The sequence below is a fragment of the Alligator mississippiensis genome, chromosome 4, assembly GCF_030867095.1.
Source record: "Alligator mississippiensis isolate rAllMis1 chromosome 4, rAllMis1, whole genome shotgun sequence".
NCBI classification, from domain to species: domain Eukaryota; kingdom Metazoa; phylum Chordata; order Crocodylia; family Alligatoridae; genus Alligator; species Alligator mississippiensis.
Window position 1 is genome coordinate 15,889,651 of NC_081827.1, and position 26,221 is coordinate 15,915,871.

At 41.9% G+C, this 26,221-nt stretch overlaps 1 protein-coding gene across 2 annotated transcripts in view; it reads left to right on the top strand.

The window, feature by feature from the left end:
• ELAPOR2 (endosome-lysosome associated apoptosis and autophagy regulator family member 2) overlaps nucleotides 1-25,265 on the top strand; it is a 163,263-nt gene extending 137,998 nt beyond the window's left edge. The window contains exons 16-22 of one of the 2 annotated variants that reach the window (XM_059725807.1): nucleotides 534-723; nucleotides 5,958-6,054; nucleotides 6,974-7,075; nucleotides 11,747-11,873; nucleotides 12,992-13,170; nucleotides 14,144-14,309; nucleotides 20,014-20,489. In XM_059725807.1, the coding sequence (XP_059581790.1) occupies nucleotides 534-723; nucleotides 5,958-6,054; nucleotides 6,974-7,075; nucleotides 11,747-11,873; nucleotides 12,992-13,170; nucleotides 14,144-14,309; nucleotides 20,014-20,043 (891 nt within the window). In that variant the 3' untranslated portion in view covers nucleotides 20,044-20,489. Of the gene's footprint in view, nucleotides 1-533; nucleotides 724-5,957; nucleotides 6,055-6,973; nucleotides 7,076-11,746; nucleotides 11,874-12,991; nucleotides 13,171-14,143; nucleotides 14,310-20,013; nucleotides 20,490-22,432 lie in introns of those variants that run through there. The other variant, XM_006273760.4, reaches the window with a different exon arrangement.
• The last annotated feature ends 956 nt before the right edge of the window (nucleotides 25,266-26,221 follow it).

Here is a 26,221-nt window from a genome sequence, read left to right on the forward strand (position 1 = left end):
TTGTGGCAGTAGCTTTGCATTTCTCATGTAGGTCTCTAGAGAGGGATACATCTCTGAGACATATTAATGCAGTGTTGTAGAAACCAATAGGCATTCCTTTAAGCATTGCATGCATTCATTCTCTGCGAGCAGTTTTTCCTGGGTTAAGTCCCAGATAACGAGGTATCATACAATGAATCATTATGTGGTTAAGGGAAATACAGTTTTTCTTTGCAAGGCATTCTATTATGCATTGCAAGTAAGCACTATGTTGTCAAGATAAACAAATAAGGATGCTTAATAGCACAGGTCCTGGGCAATACATAAGAGGGAAGTGTCTGGCTGTTTCAGAATACGTGTCCAGATTTAATTGGAACCTTCATGATGGGACAATTTAATGTTGCCGTTTGTCTCCTTCCTGCTGACAATTTCAAATTCTTTTCAAGCTGTCATGAGAGGAACACACCTTCCCTCTTTACTTTCTCTCCCTCCCAAGTCTGTGAAAATCCTGCAGGAAATAAAAGCCCATTTTCACCCTCGTCTAATATCTACAGGGGAAGAAGATGGCCATTTGCACTGACAACATAACGGATGTCACTCTAAAGGATATGGTGGCTGAATCAGAAGATGATTCAAACTTCATGGGAGCTTTTGTGTGCCAGTCTACCATCATCCCATCTGACAGCAAGGGGTTCAGGACAGCCCTGGCTCTGCAGTCCAACAGTCTTGCTGATGCATTTTTAGGTATGTGGTTTTATCTTTTGCCTCTTTGCACTTAATACACACTCTACAGATTGGTCATCTACAAATAAGAGAAGGGGCAGCACTGCTTCATGGTCTAATCCCGTCAGTAGAATTTTCCCAGCACCTCTGTGGACAAGGCACCCCATGTTGTGTGGCAATTGTTTTTTCCCTCTCTCTGATCTTTGAGGAGATGCACTCCTCAGCCCTTGATAGGCAAGTTAGGCTTGAGGCATGACAGGTTCCTACTTTTTTCAGGCAAAAGAGGGCACAGGACCAGATAACACAATACAGAAACAAAAGAGGAAGCATCTCTCAGTTAGACTGTTTTAAGCAAGCTTTCTTGAAGATACTTGGTAGGGGAAGTAGAGATGGTAGTTTGGAGAAGAAACCTGTGCATAGCTTTGTCCTCCCAGGAGCAGACCAGAAAGGCAGTTAGAGGCACAATTCAGTCCTGGACTCCCCTTTCCTGTAGGGGACAATTAAATAGCTCCTGATCTATACCACCTTCCTGCTGCTGTTCCCAGCATGTCAGCTGTGCTTTGGAAAATGATGCAAGTCAGGCAGGCTGTCTGTCACCCACTCCCATACTCAGGAGGCTGTGACCTGGGCTAGGGACAGAAGTTGCATATAAGCTAGTTTCAGTAATCAGATACTGGTTTAAACCTGTAACAGAACAGAAGTTCAGTGCACATAAGCCAGTTTCAAAATGGCTGAAACTGGTTTAAGATAAACCTGGTTGAATATAGTATCAGACTTAACTGACTTGGGTTGTCGGTTAAGTCTGATACTTCTGTCCCAGACCTGTTCCTGGTTTAAGTTAAATCACAGTCCACCAGCATCTCAGCATGCTTTGCAGCCCTGGGGTGGGCTGTGCTGTCACAGAGAAGGGTGGGGGCAGAAGTAGGGACTGCTCCCCCCTAGGCAAATCCCAGCTGGTGGTGAAACTACTCTGGGGCATCCCATGGAGCTGCTCAAGTGCCAGAGACAGAGGCATTGAGAATGGCCATGTGGTAAGACCCCCCCAGAAATTTGGCATGAAACCACTCTGGGTTTGGCAAGTGCAAGTGGATGGGGCATGCTCAAGATTGTGTCCCCCCAATATTTTAGGGGAGAGACAATATAGACATCCCTTTCAGTGCTGTAGTCAATATGCACTCTTTGCTTTGAACAGATCGAGCTCTCAGTCTATCACTACAAATCTTTTTTTCCCTCCCCTTAGACCATTTTTGTGACTCTCTTTTGCATTCTTTCCAGTGTTTGAACGTACGATTCTCACGTCCATATTTTTAAAATGGTGATGTGGTTTAGTGCTGGTCTCACCTCTTTACCCCCATTCACTGCATCCTTCTTTATCTCATGTCTGTGTTACTCCTCCCTGCCTCATCATGGCATTGGAAGCTCCTGTTGACTTGCTTGTGCTACTCTTTTGTGGCCTTCCCTTCCTCATTCCTATGTACATTTGTTTTAAAACACATTTTATTTGAGCTGGCCCATCCTCTCTAATGATCCAGACTATTCTGTATTACTCTGTCCTCATCAGTACTTACAGCTCTGGCAATCTTTGTGCCCTCCACAAATTTTATCAGTAGAGATTTATTAACTTCCAGATCACTGATGAAATTGTTGAATGAAATTGTGCCCAATATCGATGGCAGTAGAAACACTCCATTGGACTATAATTTCCCACTGACAACCACTTTTTGACATCTCTCAGTTGGCTGCTTTTTAATTCATTAATATGTGCTTTATTGACATTATATTGCTTTGTTTTTAATCATGTGTTGAACAGTAGTAAGTCAAATGCTTCATGAAAAAAAATTACTTTTCTGTAGTTTTATTAGCCAAACTTGAAATTTTATCAAAGAATGGAATTAGGGTTGTTTTATCAGAACTGTTTCCCATAAAATCATGTTGATTGCAATTAATTATATTCATCACTTTTAGATCTTCTCTGATTGAGTGCTCTGCCATCTGCAGATTATTTGCTTCTGGATTGATGTCAGGCTAACCAGCCAATCACCAAGTTTTCCTACTAGCACTTAAATATTGACATAGTATTACCACGCTTTCAGGATTTCCCCAGCATCCTAAGATTTATTTAAAATGAATATCAGGCTAGATATCTCCTCAGCCAACTCTGCTAGGGCCCCTGCATCTAAGTTACCATGGCTGAGTGATTCATAAGCATTCGTGCTCTGTAGATGCTAATTAACATCCTTCTTAGTTACTAATAGACTTCATCATCCTGTTTCTTTCCAAACAGAGACCAAAAATATTTATGAAGCGCTTCTGTCTTTTCTGCAGAGCGATTAACAATGTAACTGTCTCTATTATGGTAACAGCCTTCTAATATCAGTAGGTTTGCTTTTGTTCCTGATGTACTTAATTACTTCCTTTTTGCCCTTTAGTGCTGCCCCCAGCCATGATGGCTTTTTTAATAGCTTTAGTTTCCTTTAGTACTTCTCTGTTTTTCCTAACTTTTTAATTTTAATTGATTTATCTACGTCCCTTTTTTCTTGTTAGTTATATTCCATTTTTTTATTTCAAATTGCTGCCTTCACTTAGTACAGAAGTTGGGCTTTTAGGCAAAGTTGTTTATTTAGGAATTGCGGGCTTTTTGGCCATCTAATAACAATCAGTTCGTTTTCAAGGAATTCTAATTTTCATTCACTTTTGTCTCTCATTTTGTCCTCCTAGTCAGTTTTTCTCATAATTCTTCTCAGTTTTGGGAAATGAGTCTTTTTGAAGCACCAAGTATATACATACAAACCTGCATGCATAAAATATACAGTTAGGACACCCCTTGGTTTGCCCATATTAAATGAAATCAGATCGTGATCCGTAGACAAATTTTCTGTCCAGTGATCGGTTCATCTTCATCTGACATGACGGGGTCCAAAGCAGTGTTACGTTTTGCTGGGACCAGTGTATTTTGGGTGATATAATTATCAACTATAATATTTAGAAATTCTAAAAATATTTTACTACTGGCTTCACAGGATCTCCAGCATGTGTGTTGGAAATGAAGCCCCCTCCATAACAATAAAGTTTTTCTTACCTCACCACCAGATGTTCATGGAGTAGCATCCCATTTGATGAGCTGTAGCAAACCCCAGCCTTTCCCCCTTTTGGGATTTTGTCAGTCATCATATAAATCCATGTGCATGTGGAATCCTTAGTTATCAATGACTAGCATAATCAATGGCATCTGCAATGTAGATCGTTGGCCTTGTACCTCAATGATCTGTTCTATCGTTTTAGATATTTTTAACAATCTAACCATGAGAGTTAACCCAGCAGGCTTCAGTCAAGTATATCTTTTGTTTTCCACACTACTAAGACTTTCTGATTCCTCGGGCTTCTTATCCACACTCCTCGGAGACTTCTCAGCTGAAATATTTCTTCTATTGACGTTCTTTGCCATCTTAGCACCTTGCTTGTATTCTGGCCTTCCGATTGCTCCTGATAGTCTTCAGCAGAAAATGAACACCTCCCTTGCCCATAAGAAAGTCAGCCTTTTGCTGTCCTATTCAGCCAGGTCCCTCTCCTTCTGGAGTGGCTCAGTGTTTCATAAAACCTAACCTTTCGCACCAGTCATACAACCAGCAGTTTACCTCCAAATTGTCTTCGCTTTCTCATGGGACTAGAAGGATTTCTAAGAAGGTTGCTTGGATTTTCTCTGGGTTAGCTCCCTTCCAAGATCCCTGCAGCCTGTAGTTTCATGTGATACTGTATCATTTATTCCACTGCAAGACCGATACTCTTTAATGTCTTCATCAGTGACTTGGACGAGGGAGTGAAATGTACTCTGTCCAAGTTTGCAGATGACACAAAGCTATGGGGAGATGTGGACATGCCGGAGGGCAGGGAACAGCTGCAGGCAGACCTGGATAGGTTGGACAAGTGGGCAGAAAACAACAGGATGCAGTTCAACAAGGAGAAATGCAAAGTGCTGCACCTAGGGAGGAAAAATGTCCAGCACACCTACAGCCTAGGAAATGACCTGCTGGGTGGCACAGAGGTGGAAAGGGATCTTGGAGTCCTAGTGGACTCCAAGATGAACATGAGCCGGCAATGTGACGAAGCCATCAGAAAAGCCAATGGCACTTTATCGTGCATCAGCAGATGCATGACGAATAGGTCCAAGGAGGTGATACTTCCCCTCTATCGGGCGCTGGTCAGACCGCAGTTGGAGTACTGCATACAATTCTGGGCACCACACTTCAAGAGGGATGCGGATAACCTGGAGAGGGTCCAGAGAAGGGCCACTCGTATGGTTAAGGGCCTGCAGACCAAGCCCTACGAGGAGAGACTAGAGAAACTGGACCTTTTCAGCCTCCGCAAGAGAAGGTTGAGAGGCGACCTTGTGGCTGCCTATAAGTTCATCATGGGGGCACAGAAGGGAATTGGTGAGTATTTATTCACCAAGGCGCCCCTGGGGGTTACAAGAAATAATGGCTACAAGCTAGCAGAGAGCAGATTTAGATTGGACATTAGGAAGAACTTCTTCACAGTTCGAGTGGCCAAGGTCTGGAACGGGCTCCCAAGGGAGGTGGTGCTCTCCCCTACCCTGGGGGTCTTCAAGAGGAGGTTAGATGAGCATCTAGCTGGGGTCATCTAGACCCAGCACTCTTTCCTGCCTGTGCAGGGGGTCGGACTCAATGATCTATTGAGGTCCCTTCCGACCCTAACATCTATGAATCTATGAATATCATAAAAAACTTGCCATATGTCTTGGTAAGTCTATGCAATCTTTCTGTTGCATTTGGAATTTCTGCTCCAGGGGACTGCACGCTGACTTGTCCCTTTCTGCCCAGAATTGCCTGTCTTCCTTCAAAGGACAGCACTCGTTTAGGTCCTGCATCTGGCATCCTCCTTACAAAGCTGTAAATTCACATAAAAAAAATGAAGACTGTTTTTTACACTTTGATTTATCAATGATAGAGTTTATATTAAGATTATGTAATGTATTTTTATCTAATTATGTTTCATAATCATTAAACTTATATAATGCATTTTATCTTATAGGCTCGTGCCTTGTCTGAAAGAGACAAAAATCTGTAGAGTTCACTTATATTAAAAGATAGCACTTAACACAAAGTTACTGGATGAATTCATGCCTAGAAGTCAAGTACCATCTGTTGAAAGCATGTAGACTGTGAAAGCACAGCACATGAATCCTTCAAAAATCTCATTCTTAACCTGTTCCTTGTTTCTTTCGGCTATTATTTTAGGAGCTACAGTGGAAACCACATTGGAAAATATTAGCATGAAAACAGAAATGTTTCCACCTTCTCCAAGGAAAATACCTGATGTGCATTTCTTTTACAAGTAGGTGGAAAATTCTACCTTGGAGGTACATCAGTGATCTGTGTTTGTTTAATGGAAGAGTAGTCTTAGACAGAAGATCCTTAAGGCACTTCTCCAGTCTCTGGCTAATGCTGAGAGGAGTGTTGATGACAAGCCTAGGACATCAGTAAACTCCATTGCCTGCACAAATCTGAGTTAGTTTTGAGCACACAGAGTGTAGCCAGAGCCTTGATTTTTCTAGGTGCTATATTATATCTTACGTTTTTTGCCATGGTTTTTTCTTCATTTGCTTTGAAATGTTTATGGCAGTAGAAACACCTGTATATTTGCATTCATGTTTCCAAAACCAAAACAGGAAAAAAAATCACTTCAGACTTGTCCAGATCATACCAGCTTCTTCCTGTTTTTCATATTCTTAGGGATAATATTATAGCCAAGGGCCATACTTTGACTCAGATTATTATGCTGTACTGCATAATGGGGCAGCGAGTTCTGGTCTCCGAGGCATGCCCAACTTATGCTATTTCAGGGAAGAGTTGTTTGCAGCTTCTTGGGTTTTTAGTAACTCTCAGACCATACTGCTTATGGCTATCATTTTCTAATCATTTGATTTTGGTATAGGAAGAAGCTGTTCCTAAGTGAAGAGTCCCTGAAATGCACCTTTTTAAAGCACGCAGGGATGTAAAATGATTATATAATCAGTTATAAATTGTCTCTCTTGTTCCTCCTTTCATCTGACAATGGCAAAGAACAGTGTGGAGTGACAGTATCTCTAGAGCTGTACGTATACATATGTGGGCAGGTGCATCTTGAAGCTGTGTGTTTACATTTGTGTATTTAAATACAAGTACTGTGCATCTAAAGTACAAATACTGCACAACACATATCTAGTGAAAATGAGCTAAATATTTATTGCAGGTTTTGTTTTATTTTGGATTAGGTCTTCCACAGTTACAACGTCCTGTGAAAATGGACGTGCAACCATTGTGACAATGAGATGTGACCCCTCCAAACCCAATCAGGGAGATATTTCAGTTCCCAGGTATTTAATTATTTGTATTATAATAATGCCAAGTGTCCCCACTTTCTTTAAGCAAAATCTTAAGGGCAGGGCTGTCCAACTTCTAGGCCACTGGGGGCCATGCTAGCAAGGGCTGCATGCTGTGCAGACCACACCAGGTGAGCCATTGGCCACTAGGCTGCTCAGGCGTTCCCCCTGGTTGTTCCACATGCCCTTGTAGGCACTCTCCCTACTCCTGTACTGGGCGGGTGCAGTTCCCATCCCAGCTGCAATGTGTGGCTGGTTGGGTGTGAATTCCCCCCTCACACGTGGCTCCAGTTCACTCCTTTTCTTGCATGTGACCCAGACTTACCTGGGGTGAGGGTACAATGCCACAGTTGAAGGAGGGATGGGAAGCATGGAGCTTGGGGAGGGGGTGACAGGGTGGGGGTACAGGACTGGCTGCTGGGCAGGAGCCTGGGGGCTGCATTTTAAGAACTTGCAGGTTGCATGCAACCTGCAGGCCACTAATTGCACAGCCCTGCTTTAGGGGGTAGACGGACAAAATATGCATACTATTGAAATGGGCATTTCACCAATGTCAAAGCAGCAGCAGACAGAGAATGAAAATCCTTAAGTCATCATCCAGTCCAATCCAGTTACCTCTGAAAGAGTCAGGGGTAAAACTCTAGTGGGTGTAAGCTACCCAAGTTTAGGTTTTACCTAGTGGCATTTATCACACAGGAGCCACTCGTGAAACAAATAGGCTGGCACTTGCTCTCTGCCACCGAGTGGTGAGGTGCAGTAGTAGTCAGATATTGTCGGGGAGACCCCAGGATAGCTGCACATCTGTCCTTTTCTGAACCCCATGTTGTTTTACATTGATGTATAAAGCCGAGATTGATTTCACCAGGGTACTTTTATGCCCTGTTCCTTAGTCACCTTATGCAAGTACTGTAAAACACTTCATCATCTCTTACTAATCAGAAGCCCGCATCCATTTCATCCAAATGAGTATCCAGGCCACGGCATCTCCCGGTGAACTGGCTGCTGCTTAGTCTTGCTGCGATGGTCCTGCAGAAGCCCTTTCCTTTTGCTGTTAGGCATATTCTGTGACCACCTGATAGATTGGGCCTCTATGGAAATAGGCAGAATTTAGGCAGCTCCCCTGCCAGCCTGTAATGCATCGTAGGAGGGAGTTAGGTGCCTAGCTGCTCAAAGAGGATCACTTCTAGTCTAGCCTTCCCCTCTCTGCATGGACCCGCACCTCTGAGCTGCAGCTCTCTGTTACCAGCTGTGTTGATCTGCCAAGCCCAACTATGCTTAGCATCTGCAAGCCCCGTTTTTGTCTATAAGCCCGTGACAGCAGCTGATTAAAATGACTCAATAACACTTTCTTTAAAACAAATTATTATGTATCATTTCCCCCAAAATACAGCCAGAAGCAAAATGGGCCAAAACAGATAATACATAACTCAAGGGACACATGATATTTATTAAAAACAAGCAAACTCCCACACTAGCTCCCTTGTTCTCCACACACAGCATTTAGTATTGGGTAAAGTAGTACTTTTATTTATAACAAAAATGTCTAAAAGATCGGTGAATTCTTTGCTGCTTGTTATAACCTAAGCAAGGGATTCAGGAAAGAGGTCTATTGGTGTCCTTGATATGTATGAAGAGAAAATAGTCTGTAATTGAGAGAGGAAGTTCTAAAGTAGCAAAATTAAGGCATGAGATTGGGCTTTTAGCTCCCTGGACCACCAGAAATGGGCAACTAGATTTCAGAGTCACAGTGCAAGTCTCTTATGAGTCCATGTTTCTACAGTATCTGTGTTCCACACTTTCCTAAACCAGTTGCTTATTAGCTGTGACTTGCATTTAATTGTTATAAATCTAGCTGCTGGGAATAAAAATTGAGTGATCATCATGGCATTGCAAGTAATATTTTGTTTTGTTACCTGAATATTAAAAAGGCACATTTGTATACTCAGACTTGTGGAAAGGAAGTTGTCAGTTCAGTAGGCTGGGAAACATCCTTCTGGTATTTAACTATTATAGGGCATGTCTACCACATATGGAAGAAATCACCCAAAACATCACAATTAGACCAGTAGGAAGCAGACTCTAGCCATCCCATATGGAACAGCCAGCCAGATGCAAAAGAAGAGTGATAAAGGGTTTTATACCGTGCCTTTATTCTGTCTGAGGAGTCTCAGAGACTGGGCCTGACAACAGATCTCCACAATATGTTGAAGATCTGGAAATCAGCATCTCTTCTCCCTAAGTTTCAGGGTGGTGGTGGTGATGGTGGCAATGAGATTACTTCTAATCGGGCTATCCAACAACACTTGCTCACAGCAGGGCATGTGGCCTTTGAGGGAGGTGATCTGCAGCCCTTGGGCTTCCCCTGGCTGCCATTCCCCCCTCATCACTGGCTGCTGCTGCCAAGGTCTGCAGGATCTCCCTCTCTTCTCTGGTTTTCACCTCCTGTGCCTGTCTCAGGGTGTGAGGCATGGCAGGGTGGTGCATCCTGCAGTGCTGGGGGAGCCCATGGCACAGTGCAGCAAGGGAGTCTGCAGCTAAGGAGGTGATGAGGAGCTGCTTGTCTACACGATGCCAGAAGACTTTGCAGCTGGGGAGATGATGAGGGAGGGGGGCATGGCCCTCTCTTGTGTGGCTCCCATGGCACATGGACCCTGCTGGTGCCTTCACCAGCCCTGACTTACAGTACTGGAGCACTGGGGTCTTGTTTCTGTTTCATGCAAGTATCTGTAACTGTAGTGAGTCATTACTAGAAAAATACTTGGGGACAAAACTGATCTCTGAAGCATTTGATGCCTGTGGATTGGTCAGAATCGGTCAGATTTGGATTTGTCTGCGAAGCTACAATAGTGATGGGTTCTCTCCAAATAAACATTTTTTCTTGCAATGTGTAAGATTTCTCCTATAAGCATAGCTTTTTTTGCTAATGATATCAATGAAGTTACATCAAGCATAAGCTTGACATACTCTTTTTAGCACAAAGGCATTTATTTTTCAACTCTTCTGAAAAAAAAAACTTTATAAAAACATTCAGAGGCACTGGAGCAGAGATCTCTATAACTTTGCTAGCTAGGGTTTTCTGTGGAAGTTGTGCTGAAATCTAGCTATAATTTTGACAGTTTGTGCAAATCCATTTTTCTTTATGAGGCAACGGTGTGTACTCTAACTCTCTAGAGCTTTCTGTTAGTCACAGCAAGCAGCAGAGCACAAAGCTAAAATTGCTTAGCCCAGGTTTTTCAGAAGTGGGAACTGACTTTGGTTGTCTTGATTTTGGAGTGTGTGGGTGGAGACATCCCAGAATCATTGGCCATGTCTGAAAAAGTGGGGCTTCTGTATACAGCAGCCTGTAACAGCAAGTCTCAGCCAGTGAATGTGCCCATTCCTGTCACTCTAATTATCTGGAACACCTGACAAAGACGCACTCAAATACAATCACTTAGACTGTGTGTGTAAACCAAATATATGAAATCGGCAGGGATCCTGGCTTTCTCTGATTTAAAAAATCCCCAATTTTTGGGTTAAAATAAGTAACCCCAAATCCACATTTTCCCATGATGAAAATGAACCACCACCAATATATATAAAAAAAAATAGAGGTGTGTGTATATATTGTGTATGTGTATATAATATATATGTGTGTGTGTGTGATGTGTATGTGTATATATATGAAACACCACTATATCTATCTATCTATCTATCTATCTATCTATCTATCTATCTATCTATCTGTTAGTGGTGGTTCATTTTCATCATGGGAAAATGTGGATTTTGGGTTACTTTTTATAACCCAAAAATTGGGGATTTTTTTTTAAATGGAGAAGACCAGGATCCCTGCAAATCAGAAATGGATGCAACCAAAACAGCTTAAAATATGTTTAGGGTGACCACATGAGATGATGTGAAAACCATGCTCTGTACTGCACAGGTGTCAACAATGACCTGTGAAGTAACAATTACTGTTAATGGTCATTCCACTAATCATGCTAATCTTTTTCAGGGCAATTTTGCAGTCTGCTAGGGCTTCCTATTTCACAGCTCCTGCTGCTCTGCCTCTGTACCTGGGACACTCATTTTAATTTTCACTGGCTGCCTGGGACTGGCCTCCAAAATCTGGGCTGTCCCAGCCAAACCAGAACATATGGTCACCCTTAATATATTCATCTTAAAATGATTTTGAGGGTATTTCCAAAAGGTAACCTAACAACCTAAAAAGATTACAGATCTACCTCACACAGTATTCCATATCTCACAGTGACAGACCGTGGCTACTAAGGAGATTAGATTGGCACAACTGGTGAGAATCTGACTTTATCAGTAATTTTGCAAATCTGGAATAAATCTGTTAACTTCAATATACGTTTAAGTTCTATTTCATTCTGTTCAGCAGAAGTTCTTGTACCACACTCATAATCACACTATTATTTCCAGAAATTTGACATCCAAGTCACTTTTTAAATTTGACACAAGGTGTTCCGTTGCCTGCAAAATCTTTCCCTGGGCATTTTGATTTTTTTTTAAATATTGAATTAGTGGAGGGTAATTTGTTGTGATGGTCATTAGCAGTCTTCAGCAACAGGCTGGCTGTACTGGAGGTGGGCCATTTCTCCATCCCCCAGGATAGACATCTGTCACAAATGGTAACCAAGCTTTGCTTTCCTTTTCTCCCAGCTCATGCCCTGCCGGCACCTGTGATGGATGCACATTCTACTTCATGTGGGAAAGTGCTGAAGCCTGCCCTTTGTGCATGGAGCATGACTACCATGAGATTGAGGGAGCTTGCAAAAAAGGATTTCAGGTATGAGGCCTGATAAATAATCAAACAGGATGGTTTTGTGGAGCTGGTGGCCACTGTTGAACTGCCTTTGTCAGCACCACAGGATTCTGCACCAGCATGCGCAGTGCGGTGTTGTAGCACTCCCTGATTCTCCAGCTCTCTGAAGTTTGAAGTGTTTTCTAGGCTATCTTAAGTTGGTCCTTTAGTTCAGGGTCCTTCATGTCAAGTCTGTGCTAGACCACATCCGAGAGACATACCAAGTTCCTTTGTTGCCCTTAAGTTGCAGAGGGCACCCAGGGGCATGCTTGAGGCTCTGGGCGGTGTCCAGGACCTAGGTGGTAAAGGCAGGGGCTCTCAGGTCCTGACAGCAGCTGGGATCTAGTTCTTCAGAGAGGAGAAGACCATGGTGGAGCCAGAGCCAGTCTAGATGCCTGACAGCTATGTGGGAAGGTGTCCCCACCTCTCTTTTGAGAGGTGCTACCAAATGCCATGCTGAGTGAAGAAATACAACTCCAATTTGGCTGCAGGGGGACACTGCCCTGTCTTCACCTCCTGCTTCTTTCTCTCTCAGCACTTATCTAGCAGGACCCAAGAACCACCTTGATGTTGCTACCTAATTTCCAGCCACTCCCCACAGCCATAGCTTCTAGCTGCTGGACTAGCAGAGTAACTGCTTCTATTCTAGCATTCCCCCAAGCCTCAGTTCCAGCACCCCCATCTTTATCAGTGCCTAGGGCTCATGCCTCCATCACCTACCCCTCTAGTAAGCTACTGCCATATACCCTCCCACATACCACACATCCCTTCCCTACCTTCCCCAACACACTCTCTATGCTGAGTGAGATGGAGGGTTACAGACACGGGTTGGCAGCAGGAAATCCTTGTTCATAGAGGAATTATTTTGTGGGCATTTATAACCAGTTTATGGCCCCTTAATGCCATCTTAGTGGGGAAAATGTACGCAGTGTAGTGCAGTCTGACCCTAATTTGACCAAAAAAAATGAGAAGACTTGTTAAAGAGTAAGTATCTCCTCTCTCCAGGTACTCTCTCTCTCAAACATCTTGTCATCTTCTCAGACTATTCATCATTAGTCTCTGAATTTGAGCCACTTTTTCATATCCTCTCATTCTCTTTCCAGGAGATCCTGTATGTATGGAATGAGCCAAAGCAGTGCATCAAAGGGGTTTCCTTGCCAGAGAAAAGGATCAGTACCTGCGAAACAGTGGACTTCTGGTTAAAAGTTGGAGCAGGTGTTGGGGCGTTCACAGCTGTCCTACTCATAGCCTTGACCTGCTACTTCTGGAAGAAGAATCAGAAGTAAGTGTTGAGCACAGAGGTAACACAAGCCAGAACTCACTGAGATCCCTGGAAAGACTCTGATTCGTGTGCACTTTGGAACAGTATAGGAAATGCCAACTTGAATCATCTCCTCTAGTTTTTTGTCTCTAACAGAAAGGTAACACAAATCCCAAAGAAAGCAAGGATGGAATAATCTACCAGTGGGGATATTCCTCTTAATCCCTGATAGTTAAAGACTCTTTTAAGCCCTGATGTAATATATATTTATGAAGTCATAGATTTTCAGGCCAGAAAGGACCATTGGAATCATCTACCTGTATCTACTGATTCCTGCATTAAGTTTACAGTTGCAGTTTGACTTAGAGTAGTGGTTCCTAGACTGTGACCCCCAGACAAGGCCATTAGGATCCAATGGCTTTCTCTGGCTAAATGGGTGTCTTGAGAAATGTTGAGTGTTGACAGTGGTCCATTAGTCTAAAACAGGCTTGTCCAACATGCAGCCCTCCAAGCTGTTTTCTGAGGCCCGAGGTGCTGTGATGGGAAATGAAAGTAAACACTGTACTTTCGTTTGGGAGGGGTGGGGGTGATGTGATACCACTTCCTGTGAGGTCTTTGAATATGGCTTGCCAGCCCACTGGGTGATTAAAAAGTTCATGATCCGGCCCCACATTTAAAAAGGTTGGACACCCTGGTCTAAAAAGACTAGGAACCACTGACATAGAGGGACACATGGAGCTTGATTTAAAGACTTTATGGGGTTTGTTCTAGTTTGCAAAACAGAAAGCGAGTTGCTAATGCAGTTCTCGGCATGTTTCTTATTTCTGGTTCTTAAAATATAACTTCCAATTCTCAAGAAATGCCTAACAATTAACTTGGAGGAGTAGCTGCAGATAAAATTATGAAGATCTGCACTGTCTGCATAATGCTAGAATATGGGACATTGAGCAGGCAAAAAAAAAGAAACCATAACTGTCTGTGTTTATACCTTTAGGCTGGAGTATAAATATTCCAAATTAGTGATGACAGCAAACTCAAAAGAATGTGAGCTCCCAGCTGCTGACAGCTGTGCTATCATGGAAGGGGAAGATAACGAAGAGGAAATAGTATATTCAAATAAACAGTCACTTCTGGGAAAGCTCAAATCATTGGCAACAAAGGTGAGCGTTATTATTTATTAGGAATGTTGAAAATGATTGTGTAGTGGTGCTACTTTTAATAGTGCTTCAGAAACCTGCAAACGCACATTTCATTGTAGCCATAGTGATTCCATTGAAATCAATGGAATTGTTTATGGAAGTAAGCACTGCCAGCTCTTCCCTAAACAGCTTTGTTGTAAGGATCCTCATAATGTGGACCACATCTGAAAAGAGATTGATGGACACCTCCCTCTTGACACTTGCCAGAGTCACCTCTCTTTAAATGCTATCCCTGAAGCTATGACATTAGTCCTTTTCCATAGAAATTTAATATGCAGAAAGCAAAGTGTGCCCAGTCAATTCTCCGTGGAGTATAAATAGTCCAAATGAGTGATGACAGTGTGACCTTCCAGCTGCTGACAGCCATTGTATCGTGGAAGGAGAAGATAATGAAGGAGGGCAGCAGCTACTGCTGGTGTTCTGTAGACCTTTGCTAATTTAGGGCCCCCTCTACATGTGCAGGTAAAGGCATGATTGGATCTAATCTGTGATCCACACAGTTGTGCCTTCTGCCATGCCACATGTGCTTGGCAGGAGGTGTGAATCATGTAGGTTGTGGGTTCCCGCATTAGATCCAATCACGCCTTATTGCGGGTGTAAGGGGGCCCTATCCTGGCCTTCCCCTGCATTGGCAAGAAGCAGGCACCTACAACTGGGAACTCCCTTTGCTAAGGGGGCTCCCAGCTGTGGGGGCCACACACAGCCAGGACTGTGAGAGTAAGACACAGCTGGGACCCAGAGGTGACAGCTATGGGACTCTGGGTCCTAGCTGCAGGTGAGGCGCAGCTGGTTCCAAGAGCCTCTTGTGGTCCTGGGGTTTCATGAACTACCAAACCTTGGGATCACAGCAGCCATGATCTCAGGGGTTTCATGCCAGGTGTTGGTGCCCCCCTGTAGCTGGGAGCCCTGTCAACTGGCATGGCTCCCAGTCGCAGGAGAGACCCTGCTACACATGCAAATTAAAGCTCGATAGCAACCAGCTAGGAAGTTAGGGCACATTTTTGAGGTCTTAACTTTATAGCTGCTTGGAGCTTTTTATCGTGTGATAGCTACTTTGCACATGTAGCTGGTCTCGAGGTAATTGTGCAATTAAGCAGTTAATTGTGCAATCCTTGTAATGTGTAGAAGGGGCCTAGGGATCACATTTTAGGAACCATGGACTTTCAGTCTATAAATCCGTGTCAACAAATGCCTACCATGTAGTGTGGTGCTTACTGCCCTGAATCAGCTCATCTGTACCCATTAATAAGCAAGTCATCAGTATGTTTGGAGAACTGGGCCCTAAATAGATGAAAACTAGACAGAAGTAGAGGACAGGGAGATCCTAAGGTAGAGCCTGTGAGTACTTCACTGTTATCCATAGCTTCTGGAAGTCAATAAAAAGACCTTCTCGGCTTCAACAGGGTTTTGGAGCAGGGATTTGGTGTTGAATAATCCTGGCTGCCCTTCTCGTATAGAACCTTCTCTCTCAATGTTTGCAGATTTGCAGTTTTCAGATTTTGGGTTTTTTTTCCCCTGTATCTTATTCCTTATTTTCCATTTTGCCACTGAGTGCAACTGAATGAATGATGTATAGTGGTTTCTCCTCCTGTTATGTCTCTTTCCTTTTAATTGTTCTGATTTTTTACAATTATTTTTCCTCTTTCCATTCTGGAATTTTCCCAGTTATTCATCTTTGTGAAAGTCATAGAGCTTCAAAATGGGGGGAAAAACCCCCAGAAGCTTCAAAATACTAAAAATCTCAAATTTCAGTTTTCCTTCTAAAAATACAGTGTGGTCATTTTCCAATGTTTTCTTTTAAATTGTTCAATTTTAAACCCTGGGAAAAGACAGTTATTTAGAATTGTTTGTGAAAAGCATCAGCTCGCTATGGCTGAATGTAGTGAAATGTTGCGTCAGCTCTACTGCTGCGTGTCGCATTTAGTCTTGTGAGGACACATGGCAAATGCACTGGTCTTGCTGATCATGTTGGCATCATTTGCCCCTTAATCATTAGGAAAAAAAGAGGAGGGATGGCTAGGAAAATAGATTTTAAAATGAAAAAAAATCAGTTCATATTTCATATCCAGAATGGAGACCACTCTACCTCCTGAACTCTGTAGTTATCCTATTCTTAAGTCAAATTTCTGTATTCATTTGAGCAGCCTGCCCTGTACTCTGTTTCCTTTTTAAAACAAGCCTGTCAGATATCGCTAGGCTGGTGTATTTTGCCTGCTGGATAATCAAAGCTGGCAAACTCAGTTTCCAGTACCTCATTAACTTGTTTAAGTCTCTGTCCTTATCCCTGCAGATAACTGGAATGTATTATTTATTTCTTAAACCAAATGTTATAAGCATCATTCTTCATTAATGCCAAAGATGGGGAAGCACAATCCTCACCACATCTTTCTTTCTTTCTTTCTGTTCTTTTTCCCCAAGGAGAGGGAAAATAATTGAAGAAAGGTGGGGCATAGGTCTGCCTGTGCCTACAGGGCCCATCTGGCTGGAATGGTTAATGTATTCACACTCCCATAGCCCATGACACAGAAAAGAGCAAGGTGGCTTTTGTCAGGTCTGGCAGTCCCTGGACACACCTGCAAACTATGATTCTTTTTGGAAGTTGCAAACAATGCTCAAATAAATACCTCTGGAGCCAGAGGGAGGTGCCTTAACTGCTCTGTCAACACTTCCTAGAGAAGTGCTAAAATAGTGCCTATCTTCTAAAAGAGGGAAAATGAGGACCAGGGGAATTTTAAATTGGAACAGCAGCTGGTTAACACCTACCCTGCCATGTGGTGGTTGGTGCACAGTGCTAGGGACTCAGGCTCTGAGACCACTCTAGTTGCAGGAAGAGGAAATAGGGAGAGGACTAGAACCTAGTCTCCTATTTCCTGGCCTAATAACCTAACTGATCAGCTGTTGAGACTAAAACAAAGTAGGGGGTGGGGGGGACCTACTCTTTCATGGCCAGTGGGTAGCTGATTCTGCATGCTCAATCCATGTGAACATGCTTATGTGTCCACAGTGCAGAGGCAGGGTCCAAAACACTGAGGTGCATGACTAGGATACTGTACAAAAATGAAGTTTATTTCCTACATATGGGGACTTTTTACCATCTTGAACTTTCCCTGAGCCTAATGAAGGGCACATGAGCCCAAAAGCTTGCAGAAAAAAAAAATTTTTTTTTGCAATTTCTCAGTTGGTTTAATAAAAGGTATCATTTTGGAATCAAAAGTTCTAGATTTTTGCATGACTAGGATACTGCCATTTAGGTGCACAAATGGAAATAGAATTCCTCCCCTGGATTCTGTTGACTCATATTACTGTCCACATAGTATAACTAGTAACTAGGCTGCTGTCCACATAAATGTTCAACGTCCTGTTTGTTTCAGCAAGTTCTTGGCCTTAGTGGCTTCCAGATGCAAGGGGACCTACAAGGTATTTATACAATGTGTGAATAAGTACCATATGTTTCACATACTGTGAAAAAAAAAAAAAAGCAGCTGCTGGAAGTCAGAGGGCACATTATATAGCAGAATTATGGTAAGAGCAGGTTTTGCCACTTATCTGCTAAACCCAAAATTAAAATCTCCAGTGATCCATAGGGAGCAGGGCCATGACCAAGCTTGGCTCCCTAGCTGCTGCTACTCAGTTACTACAAGAAAAGATCCTTTTTTGTTCTGCCTTTCAAAATCAAGATGCGTCTTATATTCCAGGGTTTGTTATATGCAAAAAAAATAAGGTATTTTCTTTTTCCACTTTTGCACTTGCTGTATTCTTAAGAGTTTCTTTAAATAAAGGAAAATCTATTTGTAGTACTGTCAGCAAAATGAGAGCATTGAGAAGAAATCCCTGTGGTTTTTTGGATAGATATTTTATGAAAAGCAGGTCAAGGCCCTGATCTGTCAGACATGGCTACAAGCTGTCCCCTTGAAGCCTATTCTTCTCCTTGCATGTCTAAAGTGACATGAGTTTGTAAGCCTTGATGGGACAAGAGCTGTGTAAGTATAAATGTTTGACAAATGTTGTAGGGACTAACTAATTAAGAGGAGCTGGTCAAGGTTTTAGGTTGAGTGGCTGATGTCTATAAAGGTTACCAAACGATGCAAATTGCTTAGCCAGAGACTTATGGCTCCATATCAGTTTCATAAATGCTAGTAAAACATTTAAGGAAACGCAACAAAAAAAATCAAGAGAGCCTATAATCGAAGTTAGTCTTAGTAATATGAAAGTAAAGCAAAAGTAAAACAATGTAACTATCAATTTAAGGTCAAGTTATTGAGTGAATTTCAGTACTGGTTTGAGGTTAAATCAAGTTAATGCTAAATGCTTAAATTTTAAAATTTTAAATAGGATTCAAAGGAGGTAGCTGCTAGCTTAGTTATAAATTCTAACTGAAATATTTTTCCAAAGTCAATCAAACCTGTAATGTGGAGGTAGTTAAATATCTGAATGCTGAAACCAAATGACTATCTAATATTTGAAATACAATCTCAGAGCTAATTATAAAGCTTCTTCCTTATAATTTTATTCTTGTGTGGTGGCTACCACTTCCTCTCTACCCTACAACAAAGCAGTTATAAAAGACTTTAAGAGATCACTTTTGATAATCTTAAATTCCACAGCTTTTATTAGCAGATATTGGAGATTACAAGTTTCTCAGAATTTGAAGACAGAACCCACAACAAGTGCTAATGAGTAGGGTTAGGATTTAAGGATTTTCACCTGGGAAACAACTTGCAGGTAGCTTCTTCATGTGGGCTTTATGGGTGCTCACACATTTGTGCCTACAGTTACCCTTTCACATCCACACCGTAATTTAATATAAAAACTGTAAAATTAAGACAGTAGGGGGCTTGCAAGTTCTTTGGTTCTTTTGCAATTTGAACTGCAGTCCAGGAACCAGTCAGTGATGTTCTGTTGGCAAATTGCTTCTCTCTAGTAGGTCTGTAGGGATAAACTAGTCACAGGCTGGAGTACTCTGTATTATTAATTTACTCTCAAGGGGTGCCTGTAGACATGTGGGGAGGCTGCTCCGATGCACTGTAATTGCAGCATGTCAGAGCAGACTCGATTAATCAAGTCTGCTGGAGTATGCTAATTTATGCACTCAGTCAGCCTCTGCGTCTCGTGTATCAGCATCATAGTTTCATAGATCATCAAGTCTGACCCCCTGCAGGAAAGCATGCTGGGGTCAAACGACCCCGGCGAGGTGTCTGTCTAGCCTCCTTTTGAAGACCCCCAGGGTAGGAGCAAGCACCACTTCGCTTGGAAGTTGGTTCCAGTTCCTAGCTGCCCTGACTGTGAAGTAGTGCCTCCTGATGTCTAGCCTGAACCTACCCTCAGTCAACTTATGGCCGTTATTCCTAGTTACTTCTGGTAGTGCTTGGGGGAACAGCTCATTCAATGGACTTTAGTTAAAGTACCCCCACCACCATTTTGAAGCATGGGGACACGGATACATGAGATGCTGCGGGCACTTTTTAATTAGAGTGGCTCTCAGAGATACTTTAATTAAAGCATCTCCCACCCCTGGGACTCATGTAAAAATGCCCAAGGTGATTAATTTGGGAGATTCTGGAACATTTATCTTCTCTCAGGTAGATTCTTACTTCAAAAGCCAAGGCTATTCGGCATTAGCTGTGGATTCTTATAGTTAGTAAACTTTGTATACTTTACCTTGCAGTGTCTTCAAACAAATCAGGCACGAAGTTGACCTAGGAGCTATGGAATTTCATTGTCTAAGATTCAGATCTGATCTATGCTAGCAAGTATCAACTTGGAAAAAATACTATTTAAATCAGTAATGTTAAATATATTATACTGGAGAACAGTGACCAATATCTCAAAACATAAAACATGGATACAGAAACCACTTTGAGTCAGCTGCCACAGTCTTATTTGGGTGAGAAGGCTTTGAGTTGATATTTTTCCTTCAGTTTACAAAAAGGCTAATAAAAAATTCCAACAAAATAACTGATTGATAGTTTCTTCCCCTCCCCCCCCCTCCATGACTGGGGGCATGGGAAGGGAGGGGTCCCCAGGCACCCAAAGAGATTGATGCCCCCCCATTCTAGGGCAGTCTGCCCCTGTACTTTCCTGCCACGCCTTGATGTAAAATGTATGTGATGAATGCGGGAGGCTGCCCATTTGTGGCCTTGGTGTTCAGGGCTAATTACACGGCTCCGAGATACCTCTATACCATGTCCCATGCCTTATAGATGGTATCCTGTATTCTCCTTGCTACTCCCTCGGCCCCTTGCTGAACTGCACTCAGCCTCTGGCTCACTTAAGCTTTGGGCACCCCTTGGTGTGCCTTGACCCCTTGGCCTCTCACTGGACCACTCCCTTGGTCCCCCACTGGACTGCGCTCACTCACTCCAACCCCTCACTAGGACACACTTTACTCTCCATAGGCCTTAGGTCCCTCCTGGTGGACCTTGGCCCCAAGCCTTTCCCCTCTGTGGGGTGATACACAAGGCAGTGGGGGCTGAGGCTTTAAGCACCCTCTCCTTGCCTTTCACTGGGGAGGCACACGTGTAGTATTTCCTGTCCTGCTACAGGCAGCCCCACCATGCCAACCAACCCCAGTAGGGTGTAGTTTTCAGTCTTACCCAGGAACCTCCTCTATTCCCATAGTTCCTACCCTAACCTCCAGGTATTACCAGAGCTGCAGTCCTCAGGCTGTGCAATATTGTTCCTCCAGCTCCCGCAGATTTAACTGCCAGCCCTGCTCTCAGGGTCTGGGCTTATACACTGTCTGCCCAGCCCTCCTCCAATCAGGCAGCCCCTGCAATCAGGTGACCACCTAATCATCTAAACTCACCTCCCAGCTGTTCCACAGCCTGCCTGATGATCTTAAAGTGGCAGGTACAACCAGTGTACTGCCACATCCTCCAACCAGCCATTCAACACAATAGCAAAATACCCAAATAAAAAAAAAAAAGACAGAACTTATAATCAATATCACATCTCTATTTCTTCTGCTCCTTGAAACAAAGCAGTTGTGGTATCTTCCTGCTTCGAAAATGTGACCAGTTAAGCAGCTTGCCTTTATGTAATTTTTATTTTGATAGAGATAAATTACTAAATAACCTTTCAAGATGAAATCCATTTAAAGGTGAAATGAAATCTATTGAAAAATGAGTTCTGTATTCTTATATAAGCTATTTCTTTCTCAGTAAAAAAGGCAGGGACATCATAATTAAAGGATAATAAGTAGCACATCTCTCACTTCCAGTGCATGATGCTTTTCATCTTTGTAGCACTTCAAATGCATTAAGTAGTTAATCCTGAAATCAACTTTTTGAGGAAGGAAAATGTTATCCCTGTTTTACAGCTGGGGGACTAGACACAGTTCAGCACAGGTCAGCTTAAACATGTGCCTAAGTTTAAGCATGTGCATAGTCGCATTGTAGTCTCTAATCCTGTGAACACTTACTCATATGCTTGATTTCATTACTGAGTCATCCCATTGAAATCAATAGGACAGTTGTTTCAAAGTTAAGCATTGGAGTAAAGGTCAATCCATAGCTAAGTGCCTGGATCAGCTGAAGTCTACAGGAGATGCCCAAGGCCACAGCAGACTAAAGGCGGGATAGATTTCAACAATTTCTGCATCTGAGTTCTTTGCTCAAATGACTTGCCTTAATGACTTAGGCTTTGGGGTTTTTGTTGTTGTTTTCTTTACACGATGCAGTAAGATGTCTTGTAAAATTTGCCATAGAATCCCTAACATGGATCAATCAGTTCAATACTGTACAAAATGCCCATTTGTGCATATTTCTAAGGGAGTACTTGTCGACACCCATAAAGCAAGCATTAAAAAATAAAAATCTTTCTGCCACACTGCAAAATATGAAGTTTCTCCTGATTTTATTTTTTTTGTTTGATTGGAGGTGTGACAAATCCACATTCTGCTCTCTCTAATTGAGAGAGCAGTAATTGCTCTTTCTTACTGAAATGTCTTCAAAAGGGGGTGTGTTGGAGTCACAGAAAGAAGCAATTTGGTTTATGGCTGGCTATATGGAGTGATGAGAGGGAAGCACATTTTGTAATGAAGATGAGAAATGCTGGTTGCTGAAAACCTCTCGTTTACGTTGCAGGAGAAAGAAGATCACTTTGAATCTGTTCAGCTGAAATCTTCAAGATCCCAAAATATATGACGATTTATTGCTGCCTTCAAAGAAACAAACCTGATTTCTATTTTTACAGGACCACATTTTAAACACATTCTGGCATACATCTTAGTGGTGATCTCTCTAACAAAAGTTGAGCTTGAGAGAGAAGTTGAAGATCAAAACAAAAGAGTGGGTTGCCTTATCACGTGATCGAGTACCTTGCCAAAAAGGAAAGCAGACACTTGGATTCCATACTGAAAATGAAATTTAACTCAGGAAGAGAGAGACATTCTGCCAACGACATGAGATATTCACCTGGGCATTGCTCAGGCATGTAATGTGATTTATAGGTACCTATCACTTTTTCTCACTCCTTCCACACACATCATAAGAAATTATTCTTCTGAGAGACTGGAAATCTTCTACAAAGGTTCTGCACTGTTCCTTTTGTAGCATTTCAAGTCTTTCTTAAAATGGTCAGCGGTACTTGAAGGGGAAGAAACAAAGATGAGTTTTGATTCTTGGAGAGGATAATACTTTAGAAGGTCAGGGCCTTGTTACTCCTTACACTGTGAGCCGCACAAATGTTGATTGGTGTTAGTGCTAGCTTGGAATTTGGAGCAGTCACATGCTTAGTCTGGGGTGACACAACTTTGAGCTGCCTAATGAGTGTTTAAAACCGCTTTAAGATGTTAAAGTGCGGACAATCCAGGGGTTAAGAGCTCCACGAGCTGCCCAAAATTACCATGTAACAAGGCTCTAAGTGTTTTGCAACAGCCTCTAATGTAGCAGGCACAATTTTACATTTACAGGTTGAACCATTTTGATGCCAATGTAATAACAATCTTGGCGGGATTAAATTTCAGAAGCCCTGGGAGCGTCTACATGAGCTGTTACACTGCTGTAGTGATGAGCTATGGCAATATAGTTCATCTCTATGGCGACGTAGCATCGGCAGGCACAAAGTGTGACACTGATGCTACTGCGCATTACAAGCAGGGTCAGAAATGACCCATGTGGTGCTGAGACTACGAAGTAACAGCAGTTACTGTGCAGTCATTTAGTACTTGCTAAAGTACTCACTGCAAGTATTAGATAACTGTGCAATATCAACTGTGTAGTCAGGGGCACATGTAGACTTGCCCCCTGGACCTCGATGTGTGAGCTGCTGCTGTGTGCCCAGATCCACTGGGTTAGAGGCAATAGTTGATTCATAGCTTCTTTACATGTTGTCAGCACTGAAGGGTAACCAAGACCCACAACATGAATGACACTTTTCTCTACCCAGGGCACCTACTCCAGAGCATTCTCTCAGGATGCTGATTCAACAGCAGCTCAGTATCCCATATGGACCACCAATTGTGTCCCACCCTTCTAGGGTTCATGTAAACTGAAGGAACTGAACCTTAGCTGTAAAAGCACAAACCTTTAATAGATGACCCAAAGGACCACACTTCTTCCTATATTACTGTCACAAATCTGAGCACTAGAAGAGGATAGTGATCCTCAGTGGGTGCATTTACACGTGCGCTTTAATGTGCAGTAGCCTATTTTACTGTGCATTAGAGCTCCGTGTAAAAAAAGTACTGTTATGCTAATGTTTGGTAAAATAGGCTATTGCACAGTAAGCATCACTTAAAAAGTGTGTGCTTGAACTACTGTGCATCAGGGCAGCCTAATACACATTGATTTAGTACCTCACATTGGAAGCACTAAATTTAGTGAGCATTAGGAAAAGTGCATTAATGCACGTGTAGACACGCCCAGTGGTATTAATGTGGGTTAACATTTTAAATTGGTTCCTCTTTCAATGGGAGCAACTGTTTGCTTTTAAATGAGGGCATAAGATGGTGCCTAGGAAATTGAAAGCTAAGTGGAGATCCTTTAAAAATCAGGCCTAGAAAATCACTGAATAATCCACCCCATCAAAAGCATGTGATTGCATAATATCCAATCTATCAAAAACTAATTTCCTGAAATTCCTGTCTGAGTTGAACTCATGATTAATTAAAACTTGGGTCTAAAAATCTTTAAATCTAAAAATCTGAAAATCATGCAGGCAAAAGTTGTGTATTGCTAGGAGGAGATAAGGAACCAATCTTGACTGTCCCTCTAGGCATACACATGTTTGCATTACAATAAACTATATGAATTGACATGCATATGAAACATTGGAAAAGACACATAGGCAGAAATGGTGGTTTTATTATAAAGAATATAGATCTGTTATTTTATATGACTGCGCTGCATCAACCCCTATGGCAACAGCCCACTTTTAAATTAAATTAAAACAGATTGTTCTGCATTCTGAATATTTTATTATACTCTAAGATGTTGAAGAAAATTTTATGAAGATTAGAGGTTTTTCTTTCTTGTTCAGGGAAATTTTACTTAATTATTTTATATATCCAATTGCAGAAACTGGGGTTTGTTCTTTTGATGGGAAATACTTTGGACACCTTAACAGGTGTTGAATATACTTTTTGTTCATGAAACTGCACTTCATTTGCTAGAAAAGGATTTTTATGAGGTGTCGCACCATATTGGAATATTGTTGAATGTAAATTAAATGCATTCCTTTTTGTATATTTTGTACCGTTATGCATTTATTATTGTACATTGTATTTGTTGTCATTATATCATTGACACACATCATCAGTGACATGTTTACTTAGTAAATGGCAATGGCTTTGGGATTTCAGTTCTTTGCTGGTCTTTTATGAAGATATTTCTAAAATGTTTTTTGTTCAATTAGTGTGCTGTAGCATCAAAGATTTTTATGTGATCGGCATTCATAAAGTAAAAATAATATGTGAAACTTCAGATTGGAGATCTTTAGTAGAACTGCAGCCTACATTGAGCTTTAGTGATGGATGGAGTTACAGAATTCCCACCTTCCACATAGTTCTGCCTGTTACCAGTGTTTCTGTCTCTTAAATGTCGAGTAGCAGCCCTTATCTGTACATAATTTCCAAGCCATTGAGAAAGAATTGGGATTCTTATTCTACCACTGGAGCCAGGTCTCTGAAATATCAAAATGCCTTAAATTTACTGAACTATATTTCGGTTGGTTCATACCAAGGAGGGTTTGTTTGGGGTTCCCTTAGAATTTATCCAATTAGCTACAAAACAGCACTCTTCGTCAGCTCCTGCAGACTTTAGTATATGGCAGTTTTTTATCTGCGGTTCCAAATGATCTGTCACATTATTATACAATATTCTTTCAAGTGGTCTAAAAATACTGGTGCAGTACTATGGAAATAGACACAAACCGGTCCTACAGAAATGATTGAAGTTAAGTTTAAAATAATACCATGGAATTTTCCAGCAGTAAGCAAGTTAGTTCTGACGTTTTTTAGCTGGTTTTCACTATTCCTCTTTTCCTCTCCCTGAAGATACAAGGAGAAAAATGTTATTTTCATTTTCCGATAAAAGGCACAGTTTGGAAGCCTTAAACAATTCATTAAGTAAACTGTTGCCTATGACATCTTCTGTTACTTGATGCCATAAAACAATGAGAATCAGTCTGTTATGTGTTCAGTTGATTAAATGGGATACATTTTATTGCAGCATTTGCATGCTTTCCTTTTAACTTGGGAACCAAGCCACTGAATCTTTTCAGGGATTAGATACATTATAGCGGTGTCTCTGTATAAATTATTGGCAAATCAAGCACGGATATTATCATTTTTGCCTTGACAGTTTTTGCTTGGGGAAGAATGTACAGAGAACTTTCTTGAAGTCAGATTTTCTAAGTAAATCAGGCTGAAATGG